General features: G+C 43.9%; 1 protein-coding gene across 5 annotated transcripts in view; it reads right to left on the reverse strand.

The window, feature by feature from the left end:
- Positions 1-2,213: 2,213 nt before the first annotated feature.
- DRC8 (dynein regulatory complex subunit 8) overlaps positions 2,214-19,403 on the reverse strand; it is a 57,221-nt gene continuing 40,031 nt past the window's right edge. For 3 of the 5 annotated variants that reach the window (XM_073545148.1, XM_073545149.1, XM_073545145.1), the window contains 4 exons: positions 5,407-5,486; positions 2,844-2,886; positions 2,575-2,641; positions 2,214-2,483 (listed from right to left, as the gene is read on the reverse strand). In XM_073545148.1, the coding sequence (XP_073401249.1) occupies positions 2,362-2,483; positions 2,575-2,641; positions 2,844-2,886; positions 5,407-5,486 (312 nt within the window). In that variant the 3' untranslated portion in view covers positions 2,214-2,361. Of the gene's footprint in view, positions 2,642-2,829; positions 2,887-5,406; positions 5,487-19,403 lie in introns of all 5 variants that reach the window. The other 2 variants (XM_073545146.1, XM_073545147.1) reach the window with 2 other exon arrangements.

Raw genomic sequence — 19,403 nt, forward strand, 5'->3', positions numbered from 1 at the left:
TGTTCGCTGGCTCCAAGTCATCTCCTCTTCCTCTCACTGTCAGGGTACCTCAGGGCTCAGTCCTTGGCCCCCTTCTCTTCTCGCTCCACACGGCCCCAATTGGACAGACCATCAGCAGATTTGGCTTTCAGTACCACCTTTATGCTGATGACACACAACTATACATGTCATCCCCCAACCTTACCCCCGCGGTACTACAGAACACCAGTGACTGTCTGTCCACAGTTTCCAACATCATGACCGCTCTCTATCTGAAACTTAACCTCTCAAAAACTGAACTTCTTCTGCTCTCGCCATCTACTAACCTCCCTAAATCTGACATTTCCCTTTCCGTGAGTGGCACCATAATAACACAAAAGCAGCAGGCGCGCTGTCTGGGTGTTATGTTTGACACCAATCTCTCCTTCAGATCCCATATACAATCTCTTGTCCGCTCTTGCCACTTACACCTAAAGAGCAACTCTAAAATCCGCCCTTTTCTCACCATGGAAACAACAAAACCCCTCACTGTCGCATTGATCCACTCCCGCCTGGACTACTGCAACGCTCTATTAATTGGCCTCCCCGTAACTCGACTTTCCCCTCTCCAGTCCATACTTAATGCGGCAGCCAGGGTCATCCATCTGACCAATCGGTACTCGGTCGCGACCGCTCTTCGCCAGTCATTGCACTGGCTGTCCATTCATTACAGGATCCAATTCAAACTACTTGTTCTCTCCCACAAAGCTCTCCACAGTGCAGCACCCCCCTACATCTCCTCCCTCATTTCTATCAGCCTAACCGATCGCTGCGCTCTGCAAACGACTTTTGACTAAACTAATCCACACCTCCCACTCCCGACTCCAAGACTTCGCCCGTGCTATGCCAATCCTCTGGAATGCTCTACCCCAAGAAATTAGGACTATCCACAATTTGCACTGTTTTAGGCGCTCCCTTAAAACGCATTTGTTCAGAGCGGCCTATTACGTTCACTAATCAAAGTCATTCTATGTGTAAGTGAGCGTGTGTAGCCCATTCACTATCTCCATCTATCCCTCACTCCCTCAAGATGGCTGGACCATCATTATAAACACCTGTACTTTGTATCTCTCCCATCTCATTGTAGATTGTAAGCTCTCACGAGCAGGGTAGTCTAATTTTGCTTTAATCAATGTACTTTTAACATTGTTACTTATGACTTAAAGATTATTATTATTATTATTATTATTATTATTATTATTAAGACAGTGGCACAGCGGAGGCACAATGCCACAGGTTGTCCAATTCAAGACAAACTGTGTGTGTTCCCTACACCTCACTCCTCCTCATTAATCAGCAGGGTCTGTCTCCAAAGTGTCTTTTCTCCAAGACCAGCGAGAAAATCATTGGTCTTGATGAATCGGGGCCAAAGTGTTCAAACTGCATCTTTTCTTTGGATAGCTCATAAAAACGTTGGAAAAAGTGCACACAAAACACTATAAAGAAGTATCTCGCTTGTTTTAAAACACTTTGCTGTTTATATATTCAGGCTTTGAGCATCTTTCAAATACTTCAAGTGTTTAAAAAAAAAAGAAGTAACGTACATTCTTCAGGTGTTTTCTGATAGGAAGATGCTCGATACTTTATAATATAAGTCAATGTGGAGAGTCTCTAAGCATTTTGTAGGCAGATTCACATTTAAAAATGCTAGCGTTTTCTTCACTGCTTTCTGCATATCAAAAAAAAGTTCAGAAAACACCAGTAAAAAGGCACAAAAAATTATTAAGGATACAGTGACAAAACCCTGGTTTGAAAAAAAAGGCAAGAGCAAGTGACCAGAAGTGTCTTCTGCTTGAAAAATGGATATTTTTGACTGCCAGAAAAACACGCACTGTGAACATAACCTTGGGGTGGCTATATAGTTTAGACAGCTTCAGGCAAACAGTGCTTCTGACATCTGTGAGGGTGACCTATCTGGTGGGCTGCCCACTAGTTGTTGGTGAGGAGCGGTTTTGACAAAAATGATTATAAATTGCCCAGACTTATTTCTTGTATCTGCCATATCTATTTTGGAAACATAATTGACCGATGTTGTGCTATATTTTGTTGGCACACTAGATTCAAGAGACAATTATTTCTGAAAAATATAAAACGATTAAAAATAAATGCCCATTCTTAACACCAGAAAAATTAGACTCGGGCTCCATGGAGTCACTTATTAGTTAAAGTCAAATCATGGAATAACTACTACCCACAACACAACAACTTCAATGTTTATTATGGGCAGTCATATTCAGATTTTATGCAGTGGTTGCAAGATGGTTTCCAAATTTCTCCAATAAAGAAAAAAATAAGGTTAAGTTATTCTGTGATTTTACATTGACTCGCTAGCTGTGCTATTCGCTAAGGAAATGCTAGGTAACTATTCAATAGTCTTCTACCACCATCACGGCAGTGAATTCCTTGTAGGGAACAATATTCTTGTCTGGATCCACAGAAGCTGAAATCATCTCCTCCATTTCCTCCTGTGTGAAAGGTTCTCCTGTGAGAGTCATATGTTCACATGTTATTTACTAGTCAATATTTCATATAAAGCCAGCACTAAGTGAGCATTACCCTCTTCAGTCATGTATTTGATCAGTTCATCTTTAGTTAAGAATCCTTTTTTCTTTTCATCTAAAACCTGGAAAAAAAAAAGACAAAAATCACTGAAGACCTCTTCTTGCACGGATATATACGATAGGTATAGACCAGTGATGTCCAGCTGATGCTGAACCATAAATCCTGACATGTCCCGACAGTCTGCAGCTGTCATAGCATGCTGGATGTTGTAGTTCTGCAACTGCTGGATAGTCACAGGTTGAAGCTCACCAGCACAGACAGACCTCGAATGCTCGCAGAAGAATGTCTTCAGGTATTGGCCGGTACCTAAAATAAATATAAGATGGGAAAAGTGAATCAGACTTGCGTAACAAAGTTGCTATAACGGTCTGTGGAAGGTTCTGTTCACATTGTCATCACAGGCTCCCTTTGGTCATGCGATTACAATTCTCGGACAAGTCATGCAACAATAGTATTTCTACAACTTGTTTCTGACTTGCTGTCATGTAACGAGTTTAGAGCTTTGATTTGGTGGTACGAAAGGCCAAACCAATATCCCTGACAGGTCGCATGCGAGTCTAAAGAAACAAAAGACTTACATTCAATTCTACCTGGACAAAGGTGTGTGCAACTTGCAACCAAAACTATCATGGTCATGTAAGGTTCAGAGCTGTAACACAACCCCATCAACAATTATTAGATGCAATGTGACACCGCAACGTTCATGTCACTTGACCTTACTTGGCGTGTTGCGTTAGCCCTACAAAGTCACAGTCGTTTCAAGAATTTATGCATAAATCATAGTACATGCAAATAGAGCAAACAAGATATTTCTTATGAAATGTTATTCTTTTTCCACCTATTAGCAACTTCTTCACCTCCCTACTGCTTTTTGAATAGATCATTCAGTCTGAAAAGCTGATAATATCTATCTTGCTTAAGATGAAATCAAGTGCTAGATTACACCTGCTTATTAAGATCTGTGTAAGGATGAGCGGTGCAGAATAGGTGTTAAGAAAATGAATGAGAGAGACAGAAAGGTACACACAGATGGTGCTGCTACTTTCTAGTAATTGTTTTATCTCTCTTCAGAGCTGGATTCCTAGCTACACTGCTTAGTTTTGCTATATATATTTTCCTACATTCTTCTATTTCTAAAGTTGCACTACAAAAAGTGCAGTAATCACTTGAGTCTTTGATACCATCCTTCTTAATTATGGCAGTGTTTATAGAAATGAGTGAGCCCACTATTTAGATGAAAATCAACTCCACACATTAACACACATGAAAGGTATTTTGAGGTTGGTCTGGCTCAAGAGAGGCAGGAAAAAAGCCATGTCTCTCCATAAAAAACATCAAGGACAGACTGCAGTCCAATTCCTGTACTTCATGTAGAATATCAGAGCACTGGGGAAAAGTTATTTCTGATGAAGCCCCCTCCAGATTGTGTGTAGTATCTGGAAGAATGATTGTCTGGAGAAGAAAGGATCAGTGCTACCATGAGTCCTGTGTCATGCCAAGAGTAAAGCCTCCTCATGTTTGGGGTTGCTTTTTATTCAAGAGTGTGGGCTCACTCACAGTATTGCCTAAGAGCACATCATGAATAAAATAATGATATCTAAACATAATACAAGAGCAACTTCTCTCAACAATCCAGGAGCAATTTGGTGATGAACAATGCTTTTCCCCAGCTTGATGGAGCACCATGTCACAAGGTAAAAGTAATAACAAGTGGTTCGCTTAACAAAACATTGAGATTTGGGGAGTTTCCTGTTCATGGACCCAAAATTTCAATCTCTTTGTGAAGCTGTAGCCAATTTTCTAAAAGTGAGTGGCCAAACAAAGAACACAGAAATTGTGATAAATGAAAACTTAAACTTTTGAAATACTTATAATTATACTTCAGTAACCTTAGAAACGACTGACTAAAAGATCTAAAATCACTGAAGCAGCAAACTTTGTGAAAACCAAAATTTGTGTCAAAACTTTTGGACAAGTTTGTATATTGATATAACTGAGTTTTTTTGGGTTTTTTTCAGACAGGTTCAATTCCTGTGCAAAAAGATTATTCATACAAATCTGGTTGTATTCAAAAGGCAACTTAGGAGCTTATCGAAAACTAATTTATTATTAAACGGAATTACAATTACCCACTAAATTGATTGGCAATGTCTATCACGTTCATCTTTAGGACACAGAACCTGTCTCCTTCCTGAGCGGTACAGTAGTTGGACATTCCCATCATGGTTGTACTTGCGTATAATTGTTTGTACAGATGAACGAGGCATCTTCAGGTATCTTGAAAATGTACCCAAGGAAGAGCCAGACTTGTGTAAGTCCGCAATTCTCTTCCTGATATCTTGGCTGATTTCTTTAGACTTGTTTCAGGTGTGAATTAAAATACATCCACAGGTGTGTCTCTAATTAACTCAGATGTTGCCAAAAAACAGAAGCTTCCAAACACATGACATCATCATATGGGCAGTCCAAAATTGTTGAAAGGCATAGTAATCTTATTGTATATAAATGTTTGACTTTGCAGTAAGTAACAAAAATGCCTTCAAATATTCTCTGTCTCATTATTCTGGCACTTGGCAAATATTAATTATTATGGTAATCCTAATTGACTTAAAACGGGAAAAGTTTATTCTGATTTCATGTCAGATATTGAGAAAAACATGCATATGTGTCTTGTTATATAGTGTATGTATACTTCTGGTGCTGGTGTCAATTGTATCAAAAAATAATTGTGCTGTATCTAATCATATAGTTAAAATGTAAGGAATAACTTCAAAGAATATAACACTATAGTGTAGGTCTCTCAACTCTCCAGACAAGTCTCCATACCTTCTCTCTAGTAACACTTTTGTCATCATTGGAAAGAATTTTTGAAAACGAATGTATCCTGTCGGCTCCTCTTCCTCTACCTAATGAAAGCAATAGAATGTTTGAATATTATACAAATTACCTTGCACAGACTTTACAACTTGGAAAATCTCCTACATGCAGACGCTACTGTATGAACCACCATATTAACGAGGACTTGTCACTTGCTCAAAAAATTTTAGTTGAAAATGCCTCGGCTCCCCTCCCTCTCATATGCAGCCAATGACAGATCAGCAGCTTCTGAGATTCATAGACTGCTATATCACATGCCGAATAGTGATTGACAGCATTTTAGAAGGAAGGGTGAAAGTGCACGTCCACAGAGAGGACTCTGAAGGAACACCATCTTGGACAGCAAAGCAGATTTTATATAGGAATAAATGTGAATATTTCTGTAATGGAGGATGTAGAACATAACGAAGTACAGTGGCAGAATCAGGGGAGCTTAGGAATTTTTCTGATTATGCTAAACTAGCCACATCATTGAATAGTGGCTCCAGGGCTGAGTAAAACTAAGCGTATAGATTCAGCAGAGCAGGGTTATGTATCATTAGAAACACTTCCAGATCTCATCTCACAGTGCCGTCAGCTCTCACCCTCCCACACACTGCAGGGAGATGAGATCTGGAAGTATTTATAATGATACAAAACTCAGCTGTATTGTAGCTGTACACAGTCGCTGCAGAGATCAGTAAAGAGAGGAAGGCGTTTTGTTTTTTTCCCCTGTGTGTTGCTGACAGGCTTATGATTGGTCAATCTCAACCAGGAGAAGTACTCGCTCAGAGAGAGAAATTCCTCTCTGTAGCCTTTCAGTAGGAGACCTCGTCCTCCTTGGTCACCTAACCCATCCTGTAAGTAATGGGTATCCACGTAGGAGGAGCAAATGATCAGAGTTCTCAGCACCATCCATGCCTCTATAAGGTTAAATGATAATACCCAAAAGGAGGGAAGCAATAGAAGCACAAATAGTAAAATAAATTAATCTTTACTTAATTAGCAATAAAACCAATAAAATTGATAGTAGCAGGGGAAAACAGAGGTAGAGTAATGCCTCGGCAAATACATTAATCGCAAATACATGTATGTTAATATATATTAGTCACAGATAAATTTAAATATGTAAATGATGGAGAAGACATGCAGACTGATTCATAAATAGAAGTCACAGTAACACAGTAGAGCCATCTAGGGGCAAATCAACAAATATACAAATTAGTAATCAGTAGCACCATCTAAATAGAAAAGTGCATGTGCAAAAATTTTCACCCATAACCCAAGAAGAAGCGATAGCAACACATGCATTGGGGTCCTTGTCCACGAATCTACAATCTCACACAGGTATTATGCCTTGAACCCCTTACGGAACTTTTACATCTGTGCTTGTTTTAGAATTACCAGCAACTGTGCTATATTCCTTTTGTTAACGTGTCTCTGGGTCTTCCTCTACCTTTCTTGCATTTGCACTTTAATCATAGTGTTAGGACTAGCGGAACGCACCAAATTATAAAATAATAGTAGGTGCGTCCGCAGCCCGGGGTCCACCGTGCAGAGGTGGTACACTGCTGCTAGGTAATGGCGGAAGAATAGAGAGGCGTAAAAACAGTCACACATGGGTTACGTCACCCAATGTGAACAGGAGCGGACTATGTTAATTCACAGAGCCGCACAGCCGGAAGATATCGTTCACAAAGTCTTGAAAGATGGCTGGGGCATTACAGAGCCCGGAGGGCATCACCAGATATTCATAGTGCCCGTCTCTGGTGTTAAATGCCGTCTTCCATTCGTCCCCATCACGGATGCGAATCAGGTTGTAAGCCCCCCGCAGATCAAGTTTGGTAAACACTCTCGCTCTCCGTAGCCTATCAAAAACCTCAGATATCAGGGGTAGAGGACACTTATTCTTAACACCTTCCCGACATCCGACGGTATATCCCGTCCATGGGACCTGGGCCCCTATGCCCATGGACGGGATAGTACGTCGGGCGCGATCAGCGGCGCCCACGTGGTGAGCGCCGCTGACCGCGGCCGGGTGTCAGCTGATTATCACAGCTGACACCCGGCACAATGTGTCAGGGGCGGTCACGGACCGCCCCCGACACGTTAACCCCTTGTACACCGCGATCAAACATGATCGCGGTGTACCGGGAGTTAAAGGGAAGCATCGGCAGGGAGGGGGCTCCCTCCGTGCTTCCCTGTGCCCCCCACGGCAGCGCAACGTGCAGCGCTGCTGCGGGGGACTCCTTTCCTCCAGGCCCCCGAATCCAAGATGGCGACGGGGGCCTTCGGTGGCCTGAGGAAGCTGGCTTCCTCAGTGCCTGCAAAGCGCAGGCATGAGGAAGCCTTCTGCAGTGCCTGTGTCAGATCGCTGATCTGTCACAGTGATCTGAGATGTGACAGATCAGCGATCTGTCACAGGACAGTGATGTCCCACCTGGGACTATTTAATAAAGTAAAAAAAAAAAAAAAAAAAAGTGTAAAAATAATTTTAAAAAAATCGCCAAATAAATTACAAAAAAAAAAAAAAAATATTCCCCCAATAAATCCATTTTTTGGAAATAATAAAAAAAACAAACAATAAAAGTACACATATTAGGTATTGCCGCGTCCGTAACGACCCGCCCTATAAAACTGTCCCATTAGTTAACCCCTTTAGCGAACCCCTTAAAAAATAAAAATAAAAAACGAAGCAAAAAATGATTTATTATCATACTGCCAAACAAAAAGTGTAATAACGCGCGATCAAAAAGACGCATATAAATATCCATGGTACCGCTGAAAACGTCATCTTGTCCCGCAAAAAACGAGCCGCCACACAGAATCATCAGCGAAAAATTTAAAAAAGTTATAGCTCGCAGAATAAAGCAATGCAAAAATAATTATTTTTTATATAAAATAGTTTTCATTGCATAAAACCGACAAAAACATAAAAAAAGACCTAAATGAGGTATCGCTGTAACCGTACTGACCCGAAGAATAAAACCGCTTTATCAATTTTACCGCACGCGGAACGGTGTAAACGCACCCCCCCAAAAGAAATTCATGAAACGCTGGTTTTTCTTCATTCTGCGTCCCAAAAATCGAAATAAAAAGCGATCAAAAAATTTCACGTGCCCGAAAATGGTACCAATAAAAACGTCAACTCGTCCCGCAAAAAATAAGACCTCACATGACCCGGTGGGTCAAAATACGGAAAAATTATAGCTCTCAATATGTGGTGATGCAAAAACTATTTTTACAATAAAAAGCGTCTTTTAGCGTGCGACAGCTGCCAAAAATAAAAACCGCCATAAATAGTAAATCAAACCCCCCCGTTATCATCCCCTTAGTTAGGGAAAAATAATAAAATTAAAAAAATGTATTTATTTCCATTTTTCCATTAGGGTTAGGGCTAGGGTTAGGGCTAGGGGTGTGTTGGGGTAGGGTTAGGGCTAGGGTTAGGGTTAGGGTTAGGGCTAGGGTTAGGGTTAGGGTTAGGGCTAGGGGCATGTTGGGGTTCGGGTTGGAGTTAGAATTGGGGGTTTCCACTGTTTGGGCACATCAGGGGCTCTCCAAATGCAACATGGCGTCTGATCTCAATTCCAGCCAATTCTGAGTTGAAAAAGTCAAATGGTGCTCCTTCCCTTCCAAGCTCTGCCATGCGCCCAAACAGTGTTTTACCCCCACATGTAGGGTATCAGCCTACTCAGGACAAATTGCAAAACAATTTTTGGGGTCCAATTTCTCCTGTTACCCTTAGGAAAATAAAAAATTGGGGGCAAAAATATCATTTTTGTGGAAAAAAATGATTTTTTTATTTTCACGTCCGAGTGTTATAAACTTCTGTGAAGCACTTGGGGGTTCAAAGTGCTCACCACACATCTAGATAAGTTCCGTGGGGGGTCTAGTGTCCAAAATGGGGTCACTTGTGGGGAGTTTCAATAGTTTAGGTACATCAGGGGCTCTCCAAACGCACATGACACCCGCAGACCATTCCATCAAAGTCTGCATTCCAAAACGTCACTACTTCCCTTCCGAGCCCCGACGTGGGCCCATACAGTAGTTTTCTCCCACATATGGGGTATCAGCATACTCAGGACAAATTGGACAACAACTTTTAAGGTCCAATTTCTCCTGGTACCCTTGGGAAAATAAAAAAATGGTGACTAAAAGATCATGTTTGTGGAAAAAATACAAATTTTTTATTTTCACGCCCGGGCGTTATAAACTTCTGTGAAGCACTGGGGGGGGTCAAAGTGCTCACCACACATCTAGATAAGTTCCTTAGGGGGTCTAGTTTCCAAAATGGTGTCATTTGTGGGGGCTTTCCACTGTTTTGGTACATCAGGAGTTTTCCAAACGCGACATGGTGTCCGATCTCAATTCCAGCCAAAAACGTCAAATGGCCCTGCTTCCCTTCCGAGCTCTGCCATGCGCCCAAATAGTGGTTTACCCCCACATGTGGGGTATCAGCGTACTCAGGACAAATTGCACAATAATTTTTAGGGTCCTGTTACCCTTGGAAAAATAAGAATTGAGGGTGAAAAGATCATTTTTGTGGAAAAAATATGATTTTTTATTGTATGGCTTTATGTTATAAACTTCTGTGAAGCCCATGGGGGTTCAAAGTTCTCACCACACATCTAGATAAGTTCCTTAGGGGGTCTAGTTTCCAAAATGGTGTCATTTGTGGGGGGTTTCCACTGTTTTGGTACATCAGGGGTTTTCCAAACGCGACATGGTGTCCGATCTCAATTCCAGCCAAAAACGTCAAATGGCGCTGCTTCCCTTCCGAGCTCTGCCATGCGCCCAAATAGTGGTTTACCCCCACATGTGGGGTATCAGCGTACTCAGGACAAATTGCACAATAACTTTTAGGGTCCTGTTACCCTTGGGAAAATAAAAATTGGGGTGAAAAGATCATTTTTGTGGAAAAAATATGATTTTTTAATTGTACCGCTGTACGTTATAAACTTTTGTAAAGCCCTTGTGGGTTCAAAGTTCTCACCACATATCTAGATAAGTTCCTTGGGGGGTCTAGTTTCCAAAATGGGGTCACTTGTAGGGGGTTTACACTGTTTAGGTACATCAGGGACTCTCCAAACGTGACATGGCGTCCAATCTGAATTCCAGCCAATTTTGCATTGAAAAAGTCAAACGGCGCTCCTTCCATTCTGAGCTCTGCCATGCGCCGAAACAGTCGTTCCCCCCCACATATCAGGTATCTGCGTACTCAGGACAAATTGCATAATAACTTTTGCAGTCCAATTTCTCCTGTTACCCTTGGTAAAATAAAAAAAATTGAACCTGAATTATTTTTTTTATGAAAAAAAGTTAGATGTTCATTTTATTTTAAATATTCAAAAAAATTCCTGTGACGCACCTAAAGGGTTAATAAACTTCTTGAATGTGGTTTTGAGCACCTTAAGGGGTGCAGTTTTTAGAATGGTGTCACTTTTGGGTATTTTCTATCATATAGACCCCTCAAAGTGGCTTCAAATGTGATGTGGTCCTAAAAATAAAATGGTGTTGTAAAAATGAGAAATCGCTGGTCAACTTTTAACCCTTATAACTTCCTAACAAAAAAAAATTTTGGTTCCAAAATTGTGCTGATGTAAAGTAAACATGTGGGAAATGTTAGTTATCAAGTTTTTTGTGTGCCGTATCTCTGTGATTTAAGGGCATAAAAATTCAAAGTTGGAAAATTGCGAAATTTTCAAAATTTTCGCCAAATTTCCGTTTTTTTCACAAATAAACGCAAGTTATTTGAATGAAATTTTACCACTAACATGAAGTACAATATGTCACGAGAAAACAATGTCAGAATCACCGGGATCCATGGAAGCGTTCCAGAGTTATGACCTCATAAAGGTACAGTGGTCAGAATTGTAAAAATTGGCCCGGTCATGAACGTGCAAACCACCCTTGGGGGTGAAGGGGTTAACGGTGATGGCGTTAAGACCCCTGTAATCGATGCAAGGACGTAGTTCCCCACTCTTCTTCTGGACGAAGAAGAATCCCGCCCCCGCTGGTGACACTGACTTCCTAATGAATCCTCTTGCCAGATTCTCCCTGATGTATTGAGACATGGCCTCTGTCTCCGGGAGAGATAGGGGATAGACTCGACCCCGGGGAGCTCAGCACCAGGCAAGAGGTCAGTAGGACAGTCATAGGGGCGATGCAGTGAACCTGTCAAAGACTGAACTCCTGGTGTTTCCTCCCTCTACTAATGTACCTATACCTGACATTGCCATTTCTGTGTGTGGTTCCACTATTACTCCCCAGCAAAAGGCCCGCTGTCTTGGGGTCATACTTGATTCCGAGCTTTCCTTTGCCCCCCACATTCGATCACTGGCTCGCTCTTGTCATCTGCACCTCAAAAACATTTCTAGAATTCGACCTTTTCTTACTTTTGACTCTGCAAAAACTCTTACTGTTTCTCTTATTCATTCTCGTCTCGACTATTGTAACTCTCTTCTAATCGGTCTCCCTCTTACCAAACTCTCCCCTCTCCAATCTGTCTTGAATGCTGCAGCCAGGATCATATTCCTCACCAATCGTTACGCCGATGCCTCTACCTTGTGCCAGTCATTACACTGGCTACCCATCCACTCCAGAATTCAGTATAAACTTATTACCCTCACCCACAAAGCCCTCCATAGCTCAGCACCACCTTACATCTCCTCCCTTGTTTCAGTATACCACCCTACCCGCGCCCTCCGTTCTGCTGATGACCTGAGGTTAGCATCCTCAATAGTCAGAACCTCCCACTCCCGTCTCCAAGACTTTACACGTGCCACGCCAATTCTTTGGAATGCACTTCCCAGGTCAATACGATTAGTCCCCAATCCCCACAATTTTAAGCGTGCCCTGAAAACTCATTTATTCAGACTGGCCTACCGCCTCAACACATTAACCTAATCTATCCCTGCGTGGCACAGCCAAAAGTTTTACCATAACCAGATTTCCCGCATCATGTTCCCACATGCTTTATGCATCCACTAGCCCTCTGTGTTTGTACTGTTACACACTTAACATTATGGCTGGTCCATACAATCAGGGCAACTGTTACCACCCACCTTTCGTGTCTACCTTTTTCCTCATAGACTGTAAGCTTGCGAGCAGGGCCCTCATTCCTCTTGGTATCTGTTATGATCTATGTGATTATTGTTATGCTGTAATGTCTATTGTCTGTACAAATCCCCTCTGAAATGTAAAGTGCTGCGGAATATGTCGGCGCTATAAAAATAAAATTTATTATTATTATTATAAGTGTCTCCGCCTCCTTTTTGGAGAACACGTCCGCATACTGTCGATAGTGTTTGGGAAGCGAGGAAAGATCTGCGGGGATCTCGGTGGAGGCAACCTGGACGCATTCCCTCAGACATCTACCCTCACAAGACTTACTCCAACCAAGAATTCTCCCCGAGGACCAGTCTATATGGGGAGAGTGATACCGCAACCAGGGGACCCCTAGAAGGACCTGGTCGATACCCTCGGGCATGACGAGGAGGGATATCGTAACAGTGGAGCGGTTTCGTGGGTAATCTGTGAGGGCAGAGACGCTCCATTCACTACTCTGACGGTGACTGGCTTGGACATAAGCAGTGGTATCGCATACCGTTGAGCGAAGGTAGATGACATAAAATTGCCCTCCGCTCTGGAATCCACGCAAACCTCCACCACCAGAGTGGAAGAACCAAACCCAAGTGTCCCCTTAAAGGACAACTTGGAGGAAAACGCTGCAGATTCTAGTGAGCCGCCTCCTATGGCCACTAGGGGCAAGCGTCTTCCCAGCCGCTGTGGGCACTGGTTGGCAAAGTGACCAGACTGCTGGCAACCATGACAGATCACAGGGGCTCGAGCGGGCCGGGGCCTGGATCCCTCGCGGGAAGCCCCCTGACGCTCGGACGCCCGATCGGGAGATTCCAGAGGTTTAGCAAAACTGGGTGCCAATCTAAACCTCTGCCTACACTGGGACCGCTCCAACCTTCGCTCGGCAAAGTGAAGGTTTATACGGGTGGAGACAGTGATAAGTTCCTCCAGTGTAGCAGGAATCTCGCTGGTGGCCAGAGCGTCCTTCACATGGCCAGCCAAACCTCTCCAGAATCCCGGAATGAGGACCTTATCTGGCCACTCTAGCTCCGAGGCCAGCGTCCGGAACTGGATGGCAAAGTGGCTGACCATGGACGAACCCTGTGACAATGCCAGCAGCCGGAGCGCGGTGTCATAGGTGACTCGCGGTCCCAGGAAGACATGCTTCAGAGTGTCCAAGAACCGAGAGGCACTCTGCACCACATGATCACCACGCTCCCACAGCAGTGTGGCCCACTCTAAAGCCCTGCCCGATAAGAGGGAAATAATAAATCCCACTTTGGCCCGCTCGGAGGGGAATCGTGCTGCCAGCAGCTCCAGCTGTATCGAGCACTGGCTCATGAAACCCCTACAAGAGGCACTATCACCCGAGAACTTCTCGGGCAGTAGGAGGCGGGACAAAGTCGGGGCAGGGATGGCAGTGGTCATAAGGGAGACAGCCTCTGTGGCTGCCTGAACAGTGACCGCAGTAACATCCGCAGCTGAGGCTGGACGCTCGAGAGCCGCCAACCTGCCCTGCAGCTGCCGGATGTACTGCAGCAGTCGCTGTTCGTCCGCCATTACTAGCCAGACCCTGGCGCTAGGATAATGTTAAGACTGGCGGAATGCACCAAATTATAAAATAATAGGTGCGTTCGCAGCCCGGGGTCCATCGTGCAGAGGTGGTACACTGCTGCTAGGTAATGGCGGAAGAATAGAGCGGCGTAAAAACAATCACACGTGGGTTACGTCACCCATTTTGAACAGGAGCGGACTATGTTAATTCACAGAGCCGCACAGCAGCTGAATGTGGATGCCGGAGCCTGTTTAACTCACAGAGCCTGGCCAAAGAGCGCACAGCAAGCAGCCACAGAACTCTACCCCAAGGACACTGGGTTAGAGTCCCTCTAGGCCCACTGAGCACGCGGCGTCGCTGCCACGAGCGCTGCTATAGACGCTGACTATGGAGGTGTGGAGCACGGGGCACTGAGGCATGCCGAGTCACTGATGATGGCTAATGCCTGACTCAAACTCTGACCTACCTACACCTAAGCCTGGGCGCTAGCAGGCTAGCACAACACATGCGTACCAAGGGTAGGGGTTTCATAATGAGTCAGTCACCAGAGACATTCATACGTGCATACACCACTCACTCCTTATAGTCTGAAAATACAGGCTATCCTAGCACATGGCCGAGCGGAAATGCAAACCTTTTATAGCTGCGAGCGTCCGGGACCTTCCTGGCTTCTCGGATGGGCCAATCCGAACACGAGCAGGACCTGAGCACGTGACCCACTCCACGGGCATGCTCAGTGGCCCGATATGGGGACTTAGTCCCTGGAGAATCTCGCTGCTGAGCAGCATGCATTGCCATAGCTGTGCCAGAGGTGGCAGCAGCAGCAAGCAAACCCACGGAGCTGGTCTGGGCAGAGCACCGGGACTGACGAGTTTGCTGAGCAACCTCCTCTGCGGCTGGAGAGGAATGGGAGACCGCCGGAAGTAAGGCTCGGGATTCCTGCTGTGCAGCGACAGGAACCTGACGCCTAACACATATTGCATACCTTTAATGCTTCCTCACCTACCTCATACTGTATGCCTTTGTTTGCACATGCTTTAGTTTACACCTATACAAGCTGCTAGCTATTAAGTGTCCAGGTCTTAGACATGTAATCACTGGATTTTGAAGTTTATTATGATCCTGTGCACTTTGCCTCTTTCATTTTGACATTGTATGTGCCCACAGCATAAAATCAACTTGAAAAGTTAGTCCATCCTTTTTTCATATGTATGCAATAGTTCTTCATACCAGTATGCGGCTTCAAAACATTTTTTGCACATGCACTTTTCAATTTAGATGGAGCTTCTGATCACTAATTTGTATATTTATTGATTTGCCCCTAGATGGCTCTACTGTATTACAGTGACTCCTATTTATGAATCAGTCTGTACAGCTTCTCCATAATTTACATATTTAAATCGACCTGTGACTAATGTATATTAATATTTATGTATCTATGATGACTCTATTGTCCAGGCATTACCCTGCCTCAATTTCCCGCTATTATCCATTTTATTGGCTTTTATTGATAATTATTCATTTATTTTACTATTTGGGTTTCTTTTGCTTCTCTGCTTTTGGGTATTATATACAGCTCTGGCAAAAATTAAGAGACCACATTCAAATGTTCAGTTTGTCTGATTTTTCTCTTTATAGGTATATTTTTGAGTAAAATGTAAATTGTTATTTTAGTCTATAAACTTCTCAGAAAAATGGTCAAAACTAAAAAAAACAACTCAGTGCTTTCAGACCTCAAATAATGCAAAGAAAACAAGTTCATAATCATTTAGAAACAACAATACTAATGTTTTAACTCTGGACGAGTTCAGAAATCAATATTTTGTGGAATAACCATGATTTTTAATCACAGCTTTTCTGCGTCTTGGCATGCTTGCCACCAGTCTTTCACACTGCTTCTGGCACAAAAATGTAAGCAGTTTTTCTTTGTTTGATGGCTTGTGACTATCCAACATCCTCTTGATTACATTCCAGAGGTTTTCAATGGGGTTCAGGTCTGGAGAATGGGCTGCCCATGACAGGGTTTTGATGTTGTGGTCTCATAATTTTTGCCAGAGCTGTATTGTTGCAAGTATCCACATTAATTTATATGTCTTATATTAGGTATTGAGATGAAATGATAGTAGTGCCTCTAAAGCAGACCAAATCTTTCTTGGTCACCTGACCCTTCATACTGACTCCCCATCCTGTTGTGAATGTGTATCCATGTAGGGGGAGCAAATGGTCAGCCATTTTTATGCAAAGGCACTATTTATGGAAGACTTTGTTTTCTGGAGAGAATGGTTAAATCATCCAGTGTTAGGCTGTATGCCCACGTTGCGTTTTTTCAGCGTTTTTGACGCAGCGGAAACGCTTAAAAAACGCTAACAAAATGCATCCCATGCAATCCTATGGGATTCCGCAGTTGCTGTGTCAATGCTGCGGATTTTACTGCTGCGGAATCGCATAGCGGAAAAATCTGCAGCATGTTCGTTATTTCTGCGGAACCGCAGCAATTCCGCAGCCATAGGATTGCACTGAAATGCTCACTTTGCGCATGTGGCTATGCCCACCATGCGTAAAGTGAGCGCTTTATGTGCGGATGGTACCCAGGGTCTGGAAGATGAGACTCTCCTCCAGGCCCTGGGTACCATATTCCTGTAAAAAATAGAATTAAAATAAAAAATAGGGATATACTCACCTTCTGGCGGCCTTCGGAGTCCTTCCCGCCCTCAGCGGTGCTGGCAGCATCTTCCGTTCCCAGGGATGCATTGCGCGAATGACCTCTGATGACGTAGCGGAGTGAATGTGAGAGGATGGGGGTATTGTTGGGGCTGAAGTAGAGGAGGGGGACAGGGCACTGGGGGGCTGAATGTGAGAGGATGGGGGTATTGTGAGGGCTGAAGTGGAGCAGGGGAATAGGACACGGGGGGCTGAATGTGAAAGGATGGGGGTATTGTGAGGGCTGAAGTGGAGGAGGGGGACAGGGCATGGGGGCTGAATGTGAGAGGATGGGGTATTGTGGGGGGAGGGAGGACAGGCCACTGGGGGGGTGAATGTGAGAGGATGAGGGTATTGTGGGGGCTTAAGTGGGGATGAGGGGACAGGACACGGGGGGCTGAATGTGAAAGGATGGGGGTATTGTGGGGGCTGAAGTGGAGGAGAGGGACAGAGCATGGGGGGCTGAATGTGAGAGGATGCGGGTATAGTGGGGGAGGGAGGACAGGGAACTGGTGGGCTGAATGTGAGAGGATGGGGTATTGTGGGGGGAGGGAGGACAAGCCACTGGGGGGGTGAATGTGAGAGGATGAGGGTATTGTGGGGGCTTAAGTGGAGGAGGGGGACAGGGCATGGGGGGCTGAATGTGAGAGGATGCGGGTATTGTGGAAGGGAGGACAGGGCACTGGTGGGCTGAATATGAGAGGATGTGGGTATTGTGGGGGAGGGAGGACAGGGCACTGGTGGGCTGAATGTGAGAGGATGAGGGTATTGTGGAGGCTTAAGTGGGGATGGGGGACAAGACATGGGGGGCTGAATGTGAGAGTATGTGGGGGTATTGTGGGGGCTGAAGTGGGGGAGGGGGACAAGGCACTCCCATATAGTAACCATGAACTGCATCACATTTAAAGGGGATCTGTCCCCCTTCCCGGGACGTATATGACCTATTAATTAGAGCATACAGGTAATAAAAATATGTATGCCTCATATTTATGGTCTTGTTGTGGAGAAATGTAATATTCTCTTGTTATGTTAATGATTTCTTCCAGGCTCCGGGGCGTGCAGTGCTGTAGGAAATGCCTGCCTCCCGTCTTCATTGTGATACCCTTCCCATTAGCGTCAGTTATTAGTAGCATTACTATGTGGGGTGGTAAGAGGAGCCGTTATTGTACCACACAGCAGGTGCTGTAGGACACATGGCAGCAGCGGCTTAGTATTGGGGTATCAGCAGAATGAGTAGTTTGCTGAGATTGGGCATAGATATGGACGGTGCAGGAAATGTGAGAAGTCAGATGTGTCGTTGTAATCTCTGCAGATGAGTCCTGGCTGGAGAAGTCATGTCGGTCTGGGCCAGATGGAAAAGATGGGAAAAGTGAACGATTCCATAACAAGGAACGTCAGCGGTAAGTCACCATCAATAGTTGTACTGTGATCTCTTATATGGTCTGCAGGACTTGTGTCTACCCCTATATGGTCTCCATATAGTAATAGCAGAGTACGTTTTTGTATATAGATTTATTTTCAATCACAGTGCGGTCATCTGCTGATGTTCCCCGATACTCACAATTAGGGTGCACCACGTAGTAAGGATTACCTGGTTAGGGGCCCACTCAGATTTTTCGCCCCCCCAAGCTGAAACTCTAGCTATGCCTCTGAGTGCCACACAATAGCCTTTTTTTTTTTACCATGTTGGGTACACAGAGACTTCTAATTTATTTTTGCCCTTGGAGAACCACAGGCAAATATCAGGTTGCATTTGGAGGTAGAAATTCTCTATTCCGATATTCATGATGTTAAATAGACAACCTTTGAGAACTCCACCGTCATCTATACGAAGAGGTTTTTTTAGTGTACATCTGCCCTCCTATTTCTTGATCAACTGAGACCTTTTGCCCACAAGAGAAAACACCACTGAACTGGTAGCTTTAGCATATCTTGTCAGATAGTTGGCAGAATCAGAGAAACTCAGAAGCTAAAACCATTTGTTTAAGGGACTTTAGAATACGACCCTCTCTAGGCACTTCATATCAGTGATTTCCACCCTCTGGAGGCGTTAAGACCTTTGGCAATGGTAGACAGGTGACTTTAGTATATCTTCCCATGTTTTCTGCAATCCATACGATCAGAACACTGGGAACTGTAGTGTACGTGAAAAGTTTGGAACAGCCACATCAATTTTAGTGGTGTTACCCTCATTTGTTCTTCCAATCCTTTTCCCATTATATGTAGTTTAAATCTTTATTAAAACTCAATTAATATTTATTGATTGAAAAAACAAACAACAAACTAAATTACTATAAGATGAACTCTGTATAATTCCACCCACACCACTGATTGGCAGTTTTCAGCCTATGAACAGTATACACAGAAAGCTGCCAATCCGTGGTGAGGGAGGGGGTATACAAAGCTCATGAATATGGAGGACTACATGGCACCAAGTTTACTAGTCCTCTAGTGATCATCTACAGTTGATACAAAGTGATTTTAATAAAGCTTCACCAAGCAGCCCAGTAAGTGACACATCACGTGAATAAGTGTGTCTGTTTTTACATTATGCTGTAAACAGATTAGGTGGCAAAAATCAGATTGCCTTTAACCCTGAATGTCAAGTATATCACAAATCATGGTCACTGTT

The sequence above is a fragment of the Dendrobates tinctorius genome, unplaced genomic scaffold, assembly GCF_039654945.1.
Source record: "Dendrobates tinctorius isolate UK_male_01 unplaced genomic scaffold, ASM3965494v1 ptg000140l, whole genome shotgun sequence".
Taxonomy (NCBI): domain Eukaryota; kingdom Metazoa; phylum Chordata; class Amphibia; order Anura; family Dendrobatidae; genus Dendrobates; species Dendrobates tinctorius.